Source organism: Alosa sapidissima, chromosome 3, assembly GCF_018492685.1.
Source record: "Alosa sapidissima isolate fAloSap1 chromosome 3, fAloSap1.pri, whole genome shotgun sequence".
NCBI classification, from domain to species: Eukaryota; Metazoa; Chordata; class Actinopteri; order Clupeiformes; family Clupeidae; genus Alosa; species Alosa sapidissima.
In genome coordinates, this window is record NC_055959.1 from 11,494,713 (window position 1) to 11,513,181 (window position 18,469).

Consider the following 18,469-nt stretch of genomic DNA (forward strand, 5'->3'; position numbering starts at 1 on the left):
AACCCCGTTGAGGAATTACCTTACCCAGTACTTCAACTGTTAACTCTGCATAACCTGTGTAGGGTATGTCCAGGCCATTTGCAGCACGAAGCTGCAACCAATGACATTGTTGGAGCTTATCTTTGAAATTCTGCAAAAAGAAACCTTCCACCATTGTGGATACCATGGACCCGGTGTCCAGAAGACAATTAACGACTACTCCCCCTACTCTTACAGCTACCTTAGGGCACTGTGCAACAAGGGAGGTTACAGTATGGCTTGCTGGGTTCTCAACCTGAGAGCCGTTCAGGTCCCCTCCCAACGTGTGGCTCTGCACGCTGGAGGGAGCTAGTTTTCCGTCACCTGGGAAACAGAGACGGAGTTAGCCCGAGCTTGGGACTGAGTATCGGGGTTCTGTCTGGGAACAACTCGCTCATTGTCACACTCTCGGGCATAATGACCGGATTTCTGGCATCGCCTGCAGATAACAGGGGAGGGATGACTAGGCCTTGTCTGACGCGCTGCCCCCTGTAAGGTGGTCAATGCGCTAGTCAACTGATTAATCTGTTCTTGCTGCTTCAGCAACATGGTGCGCAACTCTGCCATATCTGAGCTAGCAGTATTGACAGGGGCAGAGGGGTTACTGAACTGGGACCTTGAACATTGCATGGCACAAAGGGAGGGAACAGAATAGCTTCTACCTCGGGTGAAGTCACTGGGCCTACCTTCGCACTCCCACCGGATAGCTGCAGCACGCACCTCCAACATGGACAGCCCTGGAGTCTGACGGACAAGCCTCTTCAATTCTCTGCGGAGATCAGAATCAATGACATGTTCTAAAAACTGGTCACGTAGAAGCTGATCAGATTGGGGCACTGACTCAGGGGAAACTTACATCTGTACATTTAGTTACATCTGGCTAACTCCAAATTCTCAAAAAATCCATTCAGGAACAATATATGCATAGACTTTGCATTGCAAATAACACTGCATGTAGATTTGCAAATGCACTGAGGAAGTCACTTGTGTGGGCCAGCAGGGGTGAGAATGAAAGGTCTTGTGAAGTTCTTAAAAGGTCTTATGAAGACTTACTGTTTCCTGTAAATCTCAGTTAATTGTGGATTTACCCATTTAGTAATTGTATGTATGGCAGGAACAATAGTATAGTCCTGAGGGCAAAAGCGTCCTTTCATGTGAATTTAGGAGTGCCCAACAAATTAGAAAAACATGTCACAATTTCCAATAGCTTTTCTAGCAACAAAACCACAGAGGACCAAACCATTTGTACTTGTAAAAGGGGGGCCAGACTGTGAAATGTTTGGGAACCATTGTCTGAGCTTTTTCTCACAGAGGCAGTAAGGAAAGTATGCAGGCATGAAACTGAAAAATGGTAGTATCAACATATCGACAGCTTACTGTTTGCATAGGTGACTGAAGATCAATCTAAACATACTGTACATGTTAAGATGCACAGTGGGGCTCAAGTGCAAAGGTTACAGTGGAGATGTAAACTGTAAAAGGTAGATTGATATGTTTCCCTTTTCTTCCTCAGCCAGCTGTCTCATGCTGCACACAATGCACATACAGTGCCTACCCCCTTGGATATGTTCCCCTTATATTGCCTTTACAAATGGACTTTGTATATATTGAATATAATTTGTCTGTTTTTTGAATATGCAAAAATATAATGATAAGAATGTACAAAAAAACATATAGAATATATATATATATAAATATAATGTGGAATAACTGGTATCATAAATATTTTCCCGCTTTAAAGTGACTGACCTAATTCAACAGCGGTCCAGCCAAATTTGTGCTATAGTAGTCTCACAATTACAGAAAGGGAGATCACCTGAGTGTGAATTTGTATAGTATAGCAGTATAACGACAAAAAAACACACTAAGCAACTCAGAGAAAAGTTTATTGAAAAGCATAAGTCAGGGGATGAATTCAAAAGGAGTTCAGTGCCCATGGATGTCCATGATTTTATATGCTGCACAAACCTCCCCTGGACAGGTGGCCGTCCACACAAACTGAGTGACTGTAAAGGAAGAAGACTTGTTGGGGAGGCCACCAAGGCACCTTTGACCTTCTGAAGGAGTTAAAAGCTTCTGCAGCTGAGATGGGAGAGACTCCAAGGTCAAATGGAAGAAGGTTCTTTGGTCTAATGGGACCAAAATTGCGTTTTTTGGCCATAAGACTATTTGCTATGTTTGGTGGACACAAATACTGCACAATTCGCCACAAACCACCTACTGTGAAGCATGATGGTGGATGGATCGTGCTGTGGGGATGCTTCTCAGCAGCAAGCCCTGGAAGACTTGTAAAGATAAGGGTAAAATGAATAAAAGACTTTATGGGGGTGAATATTTATGCAATCACTTACTTTGCATTATATATTTTTAATTAATCAACATTACTTTGTAGAAATATGTTTTCACTTTGACATTAGTGAGGTTTTTTTGTACATTCTTGTCAGAAAATCCAAATTATATTGATCATGATTTCATTTATACAAGCAATACAAGGGAAACATACTGTATCCAAGGGGGTGAATACTTGTCATAGGCAAAAAAAACAAACAACCTAATAAACGCTACAACCACTCAAAATGGTAACAGCAACTACTGTCAAGACTGTAGCCCTAAGCAATGTAGCTTAAAAAATAGTATAAATGTTTTTGTTTTGAACATTTATACATTAGGGGGTGTTCCAAGTACCTGGTTTAGTGACAAACCTGGGTAAGTTAACTCCCTTGGCATTGTTTTGATAGGCGCATGAAGCCATACAGCTCTTCTATTAAGAGGTTTACCACTTAGCCTACTCTGAGTTATCTTACCCAGGTTTGTCACTAAACCACGTACCTGGAATACCCCCCAGTATGATCTATACTTGTGTTGCATGGTTACTGTGTTTACACCCATACACATGAAAGTATTTTATTGATCTTATGACGCCACAGATGCATCTTCAACTTGTGGTCTGCAGTGGGCACAAGGGAAGAATAGCTGAAAGTTATCTGCCCTCAACATAGATCAGTAAACTGTTCAAATGACTTATTTGAACTTGTCCAATTCCTTTTTGATGCTTTTGGATCTGCAGAAGATGCACAGTGTTTGTCTCAGCAGGTCAAACAGTCCATTCTTCATCCGTGTTCATTGGTCACATTCATTTTGTACTGGCTTGTTTTTCTGTCAGTTTATATAGATTGTGTTTCCCAGCACCCTGCACTTTCATCACCAGTGATTTCATTAGGCTACTCATATTGGAGGAGTTATTCAGGCTACTGAAGGATCAATAGACAAAACTCAACATAATAGGCCTAATATAAACACACACACGCCATAACTGTAAAAAGAATCAATTAATTAAACGAAAGGTAATAATATCAATTTAAATAAATAGCACAGTTTATATTTTGCATTTGACCTTTCCATCGCTTAACTGAAGTGCATTAACAAACATTGCAGCTCTTTAATGTGGATATCTTAGCCTATACTGTAATGTTTACAGGGAGCATAAACAAAATCGAGGGGACATATCAGCTGTAACAGCTTTGGTGAAGAAATATCTGATGTAATAACAAGCAATATTGCACACAAGTTGTTCCACGGGAGGACCATTAAACCCGTCCTTAAAATGTAATGACCTTTTGGATCTCACCACGTTTCAAAAACTCTTAAATCTTTACATTTTTAGGGTTTACAGTTAGGCTCAGTAAGGAAATTGATTCTCATAACATGTCAAGCCTAAGTCATGGATATGGAAACTATAAGGATAAACCAATAAACCAATGTCTATAGGGCATATGAAGCACATTCTATGCTATGCTGGATTGTCACTTTGCTTAGGGTTAACTGTTGAACACAAACATTTATTCATCCACCCATCCGCGCACCTGGTCAATTAAAACGGTCAGACAAGGCTAGGCCTACGTTAATTAAAAGAAAACAATAAGCTGTTCTGTGAACCCAACAACATTATTTCTGTTTTATTTTAATGATAAAATACATATAGGAACTGGATGGATGGCCAATATAAATAGGATAGTTCATGTAGTGCACTTCACTGCTGGTGAGTCTGGTGAGTTGCGGTCTCTCCGCAAGCAGCGTGGTTCGTTTGGTAAGAAATGAGCTCGCGCGAATGCAAATATTGGAAACAAGTGTACGTTTTTTAAGAGGGTTTATATCGTCTTGTTAGCTGGTCGTCTGTTCTTAAAGCTGTCAGTGAACACATATGCTGTAGCCTCCAATTGAAATCCAAATTGAATATCAGTGCCTGGGAAAATGACGAAGTTCGGAGCAGTCGTTGTTACGGCAGGTGTACTGGGTTTTCTCAGCTTCGCATGTCTTGCTTTGGCAATCGGAAGCGAGTACTGGTACATAATAGATGTGAATACTAACTGCTCGAACAGCCAATCTGTAGTAGGAGTGCAGAGTTCTCATGCCGGATTATGGAGAATCCATGAAGGTACAGTATGCTCACTTTACTTTACGTTGGTAAGCAGATCACTTCTCTGTGAAGTTATAAAAGGTTGTTGAATTTTGACTTATAATTTACTCTATGCTAGACTGATATGTTTGGCAGACAGTTATTCTCCAGCCATTAATATGTTCGTGCCAAATGTGACATATAGCCTACCAAACTGCACACAAAATCCTACTATTAGACCACACAATTTTTAAATATCCTATGTTATGCTACACCTTTATAAGGTTCACAGGGCCATTCATTACAGCAATATAGTGTATGTCTGGGTGTTTGGCTGCATTATCAATTTGCTCAGTGAAAAGGGTCTGACAAAACACAAGTCTCTTTTTAAATAGGACACAACCTGTATGTCATCTCATTGGAGACGTCCAATCACACTGCGCTGGAGAAACACCTTCTGAGTAGGTTACATTGGCTTCCTTTTGATAGACAATGCTGACAATTGTATGTTTTAGATAATAAACTACCATGGTAAACGACTGAAGTTACTGTGTGTTGGATTGAAATGGGAAGATAAGGCATGTGGTGGTTGTAAATACAGCTTGTTCTGACATTTTGCAGAACCACTGCCATCCACATTATGGGTTTTGTTACCAGCAATCAAGAATTGATTAACAATTCTGGTGTGGTCTTAAAAAGGACTCAGCCTTGGTGTTGTTCCCCATGCAGCTTACCCATAGCTACAGTATGTTTAATCTCTCAATGCTTTTCAATGAGAAAAGATTTGATTTAAAAAGAAAAAAACTAGCCTATTCTCGCTTAGACATATTGACAACTAAAATAAATAAATAAAGGGGGACAATTGTGCAGAGAAATGTATGTAAATGTAAATTAATTAATTAAATGAAGAAATGACTCTGATTGCTGTTGTGGCAGGGAGTGTATTGTTGCCTGATTATTTTAAGAGCCAGAAGTCTAAGTCTAGATTAATGTCTCTGGTAATAAAAGCAGCTCCATTCATGTCATATGTGAAGACTAGCCGTGTGCTATAAATCAAGACATTAAGCTTTTGTCTGTGTTTGTTTATGTACATTTCCCCATTTTCTCCTGCTGTTGTACCCATAGGTACTACTCCACCTGTTCCTTCAACTTGTTTTCGATCCCAAACCAAATAAAATCCACACTACTGCCAAGACAAAAGGTCTTACCCAACCTCTCAGACCTCAATCATAAGGCTATAATCATAACCACAGGACACAGCACACACATCAATCACAGGACATCACACTGACCCACTCAACTGCCACCTCACTGTAATGCCATCAGCACAAAGTAACACGTCCCTAAGGGGTAGCGGGGCCCTTTTTGAACTAAATCCTCCCTGCAGCCACAACTGCCAACCTAGCTGAGTGCCTTTTAGCTGCTTATCAGTGTGTGTTGTTTGGTCCTGTTGTTCATTGCATCTGTCTGTTTAGTTATTTGTACTGTTCGTTGCATTATGTTTTCTGTTATACACTGAGAGACATAATTTGTGAAGTTGCGCATAGTGTCTGTGAATTTTTCTCCAGGGACAGTAACAACAACAACAACAACTTGCATTTATATTGCGCTTTATCAAAGCACCCAAAGCGCTTCACATTGAAGGCGGAACCTAACTACCCACCACCAATGCATAGCACCCATCTGGGTGATACGCAGAAGCGATTATCCAGCAGAACGCTCACCACACACCAGCTTGAGGTGAATGGATGAGTCAGTTACACTGGGGGATGATTAGAGAGACAGATTGTATGAGCCAGGTTGGGAATAGCCAGGACACTGGGGAACCTCTTTGCAATAAGTGCCATGGGATCTTTAATGACCACAGTGAGTCAGGACCTTGGTTTAAAGTCTCATCCCCAGTAGACCAACAAAAGATTTGTGTTGTTGATGGTATACCTTGTAAATAGAGAAGTGGCTCAATTGTCTTCTGCTTAGAGCAGTCAAAGTATGTATGCCAGGTCCTCTGTGGTTGGACCGAAGATTTTATATGGTTGGACTGAGTCGTTTGTTGCTGCCTGCCCTGCGTGTGCATACCTGACATTGGATGGTGGGAGGGCCAGATGGTTCTTGTGTTCAAGGGCACTTGATTTCATAATTCGTCCACAGTTTTATTATGCTAATTATTAGCAGGCTTAAAATGCTAAATTACACTGGATAAACAAAATATGCGTGATCGGAACCCCAAAATAATATGAAAATAACTTTCACCTTTTTTTTTGTTTTGTTTTCTTTCAGAAATGGTCGTATAGTCTGCATGTGAAGTGAGGCTGTTGTACATGATTCAGAATATCAAAAGCATCCCAATCAGCCCAAACAGACGTACAATTTGGGTTTCCTTGGTGGTGGAATGACCTACCCAATTTTATGCAATCTTGTGAAAACCTTTTTGTTTTGAAGATAAATATAAATAGCTGCATTGGTTCAAAGCTAATCTTTCATGATAATCTTTCTGTAATATGCCACTGTTTTTTTTTCCTTGTACAATGTGACATCAATAATTTTGTTTACATATAGTATTCATAATGTGAATCACTTTGGATAAAAGTGTCATAAATATCATTTTGAATCCTGTGTGTGTATGTATGCATCCCGATATAGGTTTGCACAGAGCCGTGGTGATACTTTTGCCGATGAATCTGTTGTTGCTCGTAGTAGGTGGCATCTGCACTCTCTTCAGCGCCCTCATGTACAGTAGTTGTCTTCTCAAGGCCTCTGCTACATACCTGCTTCTCTGCAGTAAGTTTCTATCTTTCTCTCCCTCTGTCTCTCTCTCTCCTTGTCTTTCTCAATTAAATTAAATGAGCTTTATAGAGTATAAAGTACAGAGATGGTATGTCTAATATAAATGAGAGTACCGGTATGTTAATCTGGGATGAAAGAATGGTCTCTACTGTATGTCTGGCAGTACTTTGCACATACGTGCATGATCTAAGTACACCTGTAATTGTGACAGTTGACTTACATAACTGCTCTGCATAGTTCTCTGGAATCACAGCCTCTGGGTGATATAGTCAGCAGGTGGCAGATAAGAACTGATTCACAGGAACTCCCTGGTATTCAAACATATTTGTGTACATGTTAGGTAACTGTCTCTCTTTACCATGAAAACCAGTTCATGTGGTTCAACGGTTAGCGTTCTTTGATCATGACTAGAGAGCACTGTGTCCTAACATTGAACTCAGTGGTTTTCTCAGAAATTTGGAAATGCGTGGTGCTTGTGTGTGTGTGTGTGTGTGTGTGTGTGTGTGTGTGTGTCTCTGTTGCTGTTGCTTTGCTAAATGAAATGAACATTCGAGCAGGAACATTAAAAAGCAAGGATATAGCAGCAGGTTGCCGTTGTCTATGAGGTTATTATCTTAGCCCTGTCTTTTTTACATTTGCAATGTAAGAGTAATCAAATCCTAGTCGCTAATCCTACATATTCTCCCTACATGATATAAAGGGCTTGGAAGTAAGCCTGTTTTATTGTGGGTGAGGGTGTGTGTGTCAGCTTGTTCCAGAGCCTTAGAGAACCGCAACTGATGGCTGGTTGGTTAGCTCTCCCTGTCCAGCATTTCCCAAACAGTGCAACCAATGGCCAGTTCAAGTGGCTCAAAAGCCTCAACTTTAACCAGGGACCAACAAGCTCATGTCAACAGTTCCGCCACCAGCTAGAGGTTGGTTACCCAGGGGCAAGTGGCGGGACCACGCAGCTCCACCATCTGGCTGGGTGATGATGGTGCATGGCGTATAAAGCAAAACAGTCCAAAAAGCTATGCCACATGCTCAGCGCTAAACCTGTTTGCTTCTCAGTAGACTACTAATGGTGCTACAACAATAGCATCCTCCAGCCCATGAACTAATTCTGTTACTAACTCTTCTGATCCAAAGGGCGGCTATCCTTCAGTACACCCCTGTTCACTGGCAAAACCAAACTTGGCATCTTTGAGCCAGCTCTTAGAGGTGTAATATTAGTAGTAGTCAGTAGACAGTAGTCTCACAGTAAAGATTCAATGCATCTGAATGGGGAACTGTTTAATCTGATCACTCCCTCCAAATAATGCCAGCTGCGGATCTGTCACGGCGCCATCACACACACCCCCTCACCTCACAGCTGTGAGCATGAATATGAAAATAGCCAAGACAAATGCTGTGTTCATATCAAACAACTGCTGAATTAGGGAACTGGACCTTTTTGGTCCAAATTCAAGCACTGACCACCAGAGAAAGCAATGGTATACTTTCAAATATAAATTCTGAGCAATGAAAGGCTAGTCAAGTAATTTGCCTGCAATTGTATACCAATTACTGGCAGTAAACTTTAGATTGTGCCATTGTATGCACATTTTTCTAATCAACACTCAACATCATTCATGTGATATGGAACCGTGTGTCTACCACATACAGTAAGCCTCCCCAGAGCATTTGCTCTTTACAATGGCAGTATACAGGTGCATCTCAAAAAATTACAGGTAACACTTTACTTGACAGTATCGACATAAGAGTGACACATGAAACCTAACCTTAACCCCTAACCCTAACCATAACTCTAAATCTAACCCTAAATCTAACCCTAATCCTAACCCTAACTTGTTATGACAAAAAACAAATGTCACAACAGAAGTGTTATGTCATAAACGTTTATGACTTGTTCATGACACGTTCATGACAGTGTCATGTCACTCTTATGTCGACACTGTCAAGTAAAGTGTAACCAAATTACAATATATTGCCCTGCCCTGACTGAGATATTAAAGGCAATTTATCACATGTATCTCTGTTTCTCGAGGTCACTGAGTACTGTCGGTACGAAAAAAAAACAAAAAAAACAATCGGTTCTAGATCAAGTTGCTGCAGCCAACAGCTAAAGCCGTCAGACACTCTGGGAGCATGCACATGGGGGCTCATGAATTCTTTATTTTAATATTTTGAAATAAATTAATTTCCATGAGCTGTAAACTGTAATCAAATTTAGAATATTCAATATTAAAACAAAAAGGCTTGAAATATTTCACTTTATGTGCAATGAATCTAGATTATATGAAACTTTAACTTTTTGAAATAAATTAAGGGGGGGGGGGGATCTGTTATATTCTAATAAACTGGAAGAGCAACGCTTTGACACTTCATTTGAACAAACCATATCCCTTGCTGGCACCCCACCACTCTCAATCCCAGTGACAGAAGCGATGCTACTGACCTGTGCTCATGTCAGCCTCTGCTAGCTTCCCTTTAGATGGCGTTTGGAAATCAATACATCCACCAGAAAGCTAGAGCTGAGTATAATATATGTTGAGTCCCCTTTGCAGTGTCTACCCCCTAATTTTGCATGTGTTGTGTGTGTACACACAAAGAAGCAATATATTATCTACCGTCTGAGTAGGTCTTGGACTGTAGCCTCTCCACAATGGAGACAAGGCCACTATTGCAATCAGGACATTGGTTGTCATTTTATTGTTATAATATATAGCGATGCTATGCAAAATAGCCTTTTCAAGTTGATTTTTGAAGACATATGGTCAAGTGAATGAAATATAATGTGTTTATCTGTGGTCTGCTTGTCACAGCCCCCTAATCATAAATGTCTAATGATATCCCTGGTGATGATTGAGTTTACTGTCCTAATTTGCAGAGAGATGTATATCGCTCTTTAAATGCAGGCACGTTCCTCTGTCTCACTGAAACCAGCGCTCAAGTCCTTTCAGTAGGTCGCACATACACTAGGGAATCAGCCCTCTTTATTCAGCTCTGGCAGCTTGAGGTCATTTTCATTAGACAGATCTCATTTCATTTATTCTATGTGTGCGAAGGGGTGATTGGCAGATGTGTGTGTGTGTGTGTGTCAGTAAAAAAGATAAACACACACACACAAACATACACACTCTTTCTCTCGCACACACACACATCTGCATTTTCTTTGTCTCTCTCAGACATTTCAGGTTCATATCAGAATTATATATATTTTTAGGTTTTGTTTAAGCTTTCATGACCTTTCATCCAGCTTCCACTTGTCTTATCTGAGGATGTATTTCTGAGGTAACATCTTCAGTTAGAGAGCGAGGTTTGGGGGAGTTTCTTTGACATTTTCATGGTGCTGTGCAGTGATAACCTGACTCTCGCCAGATGAATTTCGTACCACCTAGCTCCACTCATCTGGGATCGATCCATTGGAGTGGTGCTTCAGAAGGCTGGGCCTTATTTAAAAATCCTTGCATAAGATTGGATAAGCCACTTGTCCGTCATCTACCCAGACAGCACACATACATCTGCCCAATGTCGGTTTCAGATCAGCATGGAATCCTCCCATATAATAATGTCGCAGGCGTATCGGTCTGAAGTCGCTTCCATGTATGTTGGCTTTTGATCGTTCCTACTATCCAAAGCAGATCCCGCTATCTGTTTTTTTTACCCCAGCTTCCATGTATGTTGGCTTTTGATCGTTCCTACTACCCAACGCAGATCCCGCTCTATCTGTTCTTTTTTTGCGTATGTAGCAGGCAGCCAGGCACATCAGATCAGCCTCCTGGAGCAGCGATTTTCAGGTTGGTAAATTCACTCATGTAAATTGTCAGAAAATAGGCATTGTGTCAATTGTATGACTGTTTATTTGCCTGCTAGGCTAAGCCATAACTTGGTGTACATTACTTAAAGAGCTGTTTTGGGGTAATTACAACTTCGTTGTGAACTAATTCACGTTAGCTAGTTGAGCTAACACTGGAAAATATGTTAAACCTAGCTAGCGGCTATGGCGAAATGTTAACACTACAGCATCCATGATTTCCGGTACAAGGACAGCAATATGCTTGGGTGTAAGAATAGCAAGTTATTATTTGACCGTGAGACTTAACCCAGGAAAGGCTGTCGTTTTTGTATGGAGAGGAGTGGGAGCTAGGCTATTAGTTAACGTTACTGTCTTGGCTGAGCTAACCTGCTGGTCGTGTCATCATAACGCCTTTGCACAGAGGAAATGCACAGATATATGCATCAGCTGAAGTTCCCAAAGCAAATGTAGGCTACGTTTCAGTCCCAACTTTCTCTAGTCACTTCCAGAGTTCGTGTTTTGGTCGGCGTTAAGTAATGGCATTAGCTCGCCTCTGCTTGATTGAAATATCAGCTGAGGTAATGCTAATGGGTTTGAAATCTATTTCTCCGAGCTCGGTAGTGGTTCTCTGCATCTATGAAAATTCATTAACAGCAATCGGTAAGGGTAGACTTTAAAGATGAAAGTGTTGCGTTGAATTAATTGTTGTTTTTGTCTCTTGCAGGAGAAGAACCTGATTTTTGGGGGAATATTTCTAACAGCATTTTTCATCATTCAGACTTTTTTAAACATTCAATAAAATGAATTGAAAATATTTCTGGCATCTTTCTTGTGTCTTTATAGATCTAATCATGTATAGCCTAGTGTAAAATATGCTCAAGTTCCGACCTAAATAAATAAAGGTTGTATAAGCCGGGGGTGGTCATAGCTTTGATGAGTCGTTGAAACATTGGCTCATTGTCGTTTTCGATGATTTGCCGACATCCCGGCGATGTCTTGCCAATGAGCAAACGATGAGTCGTTGAAACATTGGCTCATTGTCGTTTTCGATGATTTGCCGACATCCCGGCGATGTCTTGCCAATGAGCAAACGCTTCCTATGCGATGTCTTCTAGACTGTAACGGCATTCATCGGCCCGACATCGGTAAGATCAGTGTTGGGAGGGTTACTTTCAAAACGTATTCCGTTACAGAATACAGAATACATGCCCAAAAATGTAATTTGTAACGTATTCCGTTACGTTACTCAATCTGAGTAACGTATTCTGAATACTTAGATTACTTCCGCATTGAATTGCATTTTATAAGTGTAGGAATGCGGTCATCAAATCCTGCTTAGGCCTACTAACAGGCCTATTCTGGTGTGTTCTTCTGTTGATGGCTGAAGTGTTAGGCCCACATAGGAGAATGTAAAGTCAACTAAGCTACCTGATACAACTTTAAAATAGCAAGGTGACCACTAAAACTAAAGCAGGCGACTAGGCTAATTAGCCATAAATTATAATTAAGGTGTGCCTGTGAGATTTTTCGGTGGCATCAACCCAGCACAAGTGAGGGGCGCATATGACAGGTGGAACGCAAATGACCTGTAAATGTAAACATTATAGGCTACTGTATATCAGTGCTCTCAAAATGAACGTGATCGCGTAATGACAATCAAAAACGCACGTTAAAATATGCTACTCGCAAGAATAATTCTTCAGAGGCTGCACCAAAATTCATTTTAAAACGTAAATGTAGATCTAATTAGAAAAAAAAAAAAATCCATAAAGCTATTTTAAGTTAGAATAAAAAACTTAGAATGCAGTGCCTATTTTAGAGATTGGTTTTATTGTAGGTCTAAATCAACACGTACACTAGGCTTTGTTTATTGATTAGCCAACTGTGTAACCGATTGGCTGAAGTAGCCTGAGCTATTAATAGTTGGGAAAATATCCTTTGAACAGACATCAGGAACCACGATCAGTGAGGAACAGGAGTTACCTCCACTTACTTTACTCCTAATTTGCTGTGCATTCAGTCATTTCAGGGTCTCCGATGACGCGTCCATAATGCGCGCTGGCTGCGTTTTGAGGCTAGTGCAAGACGGCGGGGCTTGGATTTAAACATGGAAACAATTTCATCATAGATTGCTTTCAGGAGCTTCTGGGAAATGGAGTTGCCTTAATTTATTGAGTGAACAAACTTATGAAACAGAGAAGTATCGTCATGTAATCCATTGATTTAAACAATGTAACTGTATTCTAAATACCAACTATTTAACTTGTAACTGTAACGGAATACAGTTACTCATAATTTGTATTCTGAATACGTAACGGCGGTACATGTATTCCGTTACTCCCCAACACTGGGTAAGATTTATGTGTGACGTCTGGGTATTGACGTGCTACTTCAACCACTCACATCGAAGCCAACCCGTGACGCTAAGAACAGTCTCACAGTCGCTTCTACACTATGTCGCATCTATGAAACTCCCACCCTGCGTCCTGATTGGCTCTACCATACAATCTTGTGCTGAAATCACTGAATGGAACCGATCCCAGATGGATGTGAGTGGAGCTAGGCGGAGCTAAGCAGAACGAAATTCATCTGGCGAGAGTCAGATTAGTGATGCCAGTAACGCGTTAGTCTATTTTGACCACTTTTTTCGGTAACGAGTAATCTAACACGCTAGGCTACTATTTACAAACCAGTAATCAGATTAAAGTTACTTATCTAAGTCACTGTGCGTTACTATTTTTGTCATTTTCCTTAGTAAAAAAATATATTCTTTGCTATGAATGCCAACCTTTTCAGCATGAGGACAACTCACGTGTAAAACCACGCAGCGACACAAACCTAAACAACAATGGAGGGAGGAGATAGATGCACGTTTTATCTATACAGTCATTATTTTGAGTTTGTGTCAGCTAAACATGACAACATTAAGGTACATTGTACATTCTGTGCTGGCGACAAAGCGCTGTCTAGCTAGACATCCCAAGTCTCCCAAAGTTTTGGGAGTCTCCCACATGATATCCTGACGCCCGCAAATTACATAAAATCTCCCGGAACTTAGAACGAACAAGAGCACGCAAGCCAGACCGGACTTCAAATCGCGTGTGCATCTGAGTTTAACGCGCACACAACGGAGAGGGAGAGAGAGGAGTGGTGCATGTGTGCCTGCAAGCGCATCCAAGACAGAGAGCATCCTGGTCTGCTTATATCACTTTTCTCCCGAACTTAATTAATCAGTTCAGTTAGTGTAGGCTATCTAGGAACAGGAGCGTCATGGCAGAGTCAGTGCCCCTCAAAAAGGAACATTTAACCCATTTCACATCAGACTACACAAAAGTTTACCCAATTGTCTCATAAGATTAAAACATAATGATAGTCTTGCACACTGCACTGTTTGTAACAGTGACTTAAGCATTGCTCACGGCGGGTTAAATGATTGCAAAAGACTTGTTGAGGTGAGTTTAACAAGTGTAATTTCATTTGCATATTACTCAGGCCTATACTAGATGGCTAGTTGCCAAGGCTAAATGAAAAGGCCAAACTACCAAAATCTACAAATTTTACTATCACAATTTCTATCAATAGGCCTTCCTTATTTGGTGTACTGACTAGACATTATTGAACAAACATCTGCATTTCAGTATCTAAGTAGGTTAGGTTGGGATGTCTGCTATAAATTGTTGGCATTACTGTTAAAATGCACTTCCAGTATAGTGAGTATTGGCAAAACCGGTTATCATTTTTATGTTGAGGCGGTAGGGGTGTTGTCGGCAGCTGCTGAAAGTAACTAATAAAGTAACTTGTAATCTAACTTAGTTACTTTTAAAGGGAAACTTGGCAGGATTTTCCCCTCTGCTGGAGAAATTGTGCATTATGCTATTTCAAACTATAAAGCACATGGATTTGTTTACAAGCTAGCGAACGGTTAGCATAAGTTTGGCAGAACTATGTGGATGTTACAAGGTAAGAAACACGATTTAAAACGAGTTTCTTGTTTCTCACTTCTCTTTCCGGGACGGTAAGTCTCAATGTTGCAAGGTTGGTTTTCCGCCTGGGGACGCTAGGCCCAGCGGGGAAAGTCACCATTTTCACCGGAACAGGTCATTTAACCATCCGAATGATTTCTAAACGGGTTTATTAAGTTGAAATAGTTGCCAAGTTCCCCTTTAAAATCAAGTAATCAGTAAAGTAACTAAGTTACTTTTTAAAGGAGTAATCAGTAATTTACTGATTTCTACCCTATTTTATTCAGTGTTCTGTTCAGTTTCAGCACAAGATTGTATGTTTGTTTGTTTTTTAATCAGTAATTTACTGATTACTTTTTCAAGGTAACTGTGGCAACACTGGTGCTGTGTCACTACCTGTTGCAATTCAATGTTTCTTAGTAACAAGAGAGGATCTTACTTCCCTTAACTATTACATTCTGAAGAATTTCACGTTGTTGTTGAAATATGAAGTGAACACTGAATAAAATAGGCTATAACACAAAATACTCTAAATAAATTGTACTGAAATGATAAATGACATGGAGAATTTACTAGTAGGCTATCTATCCAGTGTCTGTTTGAATAGATTTTCACTCATTTATTGAAGAATGATGACCAAAAGTGCCCTTGTGGCTTCAATTTGCTTCCCTTTTCCTTTTAAAGTAATTTTGTACAAGAAATGTTAATGACATAAAATTAATGATGATTTAGACTAGAGAGACTTGTGGTTTAGAGGAAATAGCAATGTAATTTCCATTTTGGTGAAATAAAAAACAACAGATGTGTGTTTTCTGAAGACTTCCTAAGTGGCTTAAATATTTTAGTGAAGGTTTTAATCAGTGGCTTAAACTATATAAATCTTATGGCATATAAGTACATTCTTGTCTGTCTTATTTTAAATAGCCTGAAATGATTATTAAAGGTTAGTTTATGAAAAGGGAACTGACCTTTCCATGGCCTTTCTCTAAAATATATTCGGTTTCTATTGGCAACTGGAAACCTTCAGCCAAGTTTTGTATGAGGTTTTGACAGCTAGTACTTTGTTCTCATCAAATAAAACCCTGCCACTAAAAACACTAATCCTTTTATGCTGCCCTATACTATAATGTATCTATTTTTCTGGGATGCCAATGTAGCCTATGCTTCTCAGATTGTAAACAATTATTACAAATTCAATCAAAAGTCTAGAAAAATGTAGTCTGCTCCTGTCTCACCATTCATAATAATCAGCTTTTTGTGTATTCATCAGACATTGCATATAGGCTACTAAATGATAATATTCCTAGTCCTTTACCTAGATCATTATGGACTGCTCTGCATCCTTCATGACTTCATGATTTCTTGATACCAATAAAATATTTGACAGCAAGGCCATCACCTGGCCTGAAGGGACCATCTTGGATTATATTCAATGCCAAACATTAGACCTTAAACTGTTTTTTTGTTTGTTTGTTTGTTTGTTTTCTCTGGGAATGAAGGAACCCTGTACACCTGATGTTTGTATGACTGTGTACTGCCCTCCACCGCAGGTGTGCTTACCCTCTCTGGCGTGAGTATCTACGTCAGCTACTCCCAGCAGGCCCTCGCAGAGGTCCAGCGCACGGTGGACGAGGCGACGCTGTCTCAGGTGGACCCATCCTTCGGCTGGTCTCTGACTGTGGCCTGCCTCTCGTTTGGCCTGCAGGTGGCCTGTGGGAGCGTCCTGCTGGTGGCTGCCGGGATAGCCCAGAGGCCGGCACGCTCCGCCAACCCCACCCTCCCCCTGCATCAGCTGGAGATGCAGCCCAGCACAATAACGTCTCTCTGAGGGACTGAACTCAAGTTGAGAGCAAAGACATTGATTGAGAGGAGGCATGCCGTCAGCATGGCTGTGGTTTCTGTAGAACGCACCACAATGGACTCGGATGGAGTCAAATCTATAGATTATATATTGATGTGATGTTGAAGTTATTTCTGTTGTCAGATATCACATTGTCATTACTGCACTGGATGAAACTTTTCCTCACAACGGAAAGTCAAGGCACTGTTGTGAAGTTGAAGAATCGATCATGGTGATTGAATAACAGGGATCCACTTTTAATTTGATGACAGTGGAATGAAGAACCAAATGCCAATCAACTGCCATCTCTGAAGAAGTCTGTTAAGCTGCTCATGCGTATTTGTTCTTGTCATGGTAGTTTGATTGTAATTTAAATGTGTGATTATCTCATTTGATGAACAATATTTTATTCAAAGTGACCTTCAACTGTGTGCATGCTTGATAGCGTCTGAACTCATTGACTCTTCCATCACCATACATCAGAAACGATTATTCAGTGGTGATTTAATTATGCATGAAATGTCACTGAACAGATAATAGTAGTTGCATTTATCTAGAGGCCATTGGTGTAATTGTGTATCTTATTCTGTGTAATAGGTCAGTTGGTACAGACAGATTGTTTTATCCATCCTGGGCTTCATCTCTCTGGACATTTTACGCTGCCGTACATCTTGTCATAGTTGCCACAGCTCAAAAATGTCTCTTTGGAATTTCTAGGAAGGACTTGCTTCCACCATGTTTGCCTAACATCAAATGGCTATTTTGATTACTTTCAGTCTGGTTTTCGGGCAAATCACAGCACTGAAACAGCTCTTATTAAATGGATACCAGGCAAACCTAATGCTTTTTCTCTACGAAGCTCCCCCTACCGTCTGTACGTGTCGATACGTGTGCAAGCCCTTGCTCGGTCTTTGCATCTTCCGTCAAGGGTTTTCACTGCTTATTCGCCGGCTCTGCCATTATACACACGTTTGCAACAATCGCTAGCGTTTCGTTAGCCTGCCTCTGTGCTGGGGATGCAGGATGTAAACTGATCCTGCTTCTCGCAATGTCTGAGTCTTTGTGAGACTGAAGGTTGGCGGGTAGGATACACCGAACTTGCAAGTGGGATATTCTTCCTACAGGCAGTAGGGGCGGGCGAGAGAGCCTTCATTCGCCCCGTAATGAGTAATTTAACCATATACCAACTTACGAAGATGATTAATTAACACAAAAACGTTGCCTGGTGTCCCTTTAAGGTTTTAAATGATATATGCCTCAATACAGATGCAGGCAAAACATTCAGCACAACAGTCCTAGTGCTACTGGACCTTAGTGCAGCATTTGACACTGTTGATCATAACATATTACTACACAGATTAGAACACTGGGTTGGATTTACAGGTATACTGTAGTTATCAACTGGCTGAAATCATATCTACATGAAAGGGGTTTCTTTGTTGCCATCGGCAACTGTACCTCAACCCCAATGTCCTTGACCTGTGGTGTTCCCCAGGCGTCGATATTGGGGCCACTATTATTCAACCTCTATAAGCTCCCACTTGGACAAATCATCAAAAATAATTTGATTTCATATCATAGCTATGCAGATGACGCCCAAATTTGCTTAGCTCTGTCACCCAATTACTATGGTAGTCTATGGCCCCCTTGAATCTCTTTGTCAGTGTATTGACCAAATCAACAACTGGATG

At 40.6% G+C, this 18,469-nt stretch overlaps 1 protein-coding gene across 1 annotated transcript; it reads left to right on the forward strand.

Moving 5' to 3' along the window:
• Nucleotides 1-4,070: 4,070 nt before the first annotated feature.
• LOC121705382 (transmembrane protein 235) lies at nt 4,071-17,569 on the forward strand. Its single transcript, XM_042086329.1, has 4 exons — nt 4,071-4,453; nt 4,810-4,875; nt 7,055-7,192; nt 16,489-17,569. The coding sequence occupies exons 1-4, from the start codon at nt 4,270-4,272 to the stop codon at nt 16,764-16,766; spliced, it is 666 nt and encodes a 221-aa protein (XP_041942263.1). The 5' UTR covers nt 4,071-4,269; the 3' UTR covers nt 16,767-17,569.
• Nucleotides 17,570-18,469: the final 900 nt, after the last annotated feature.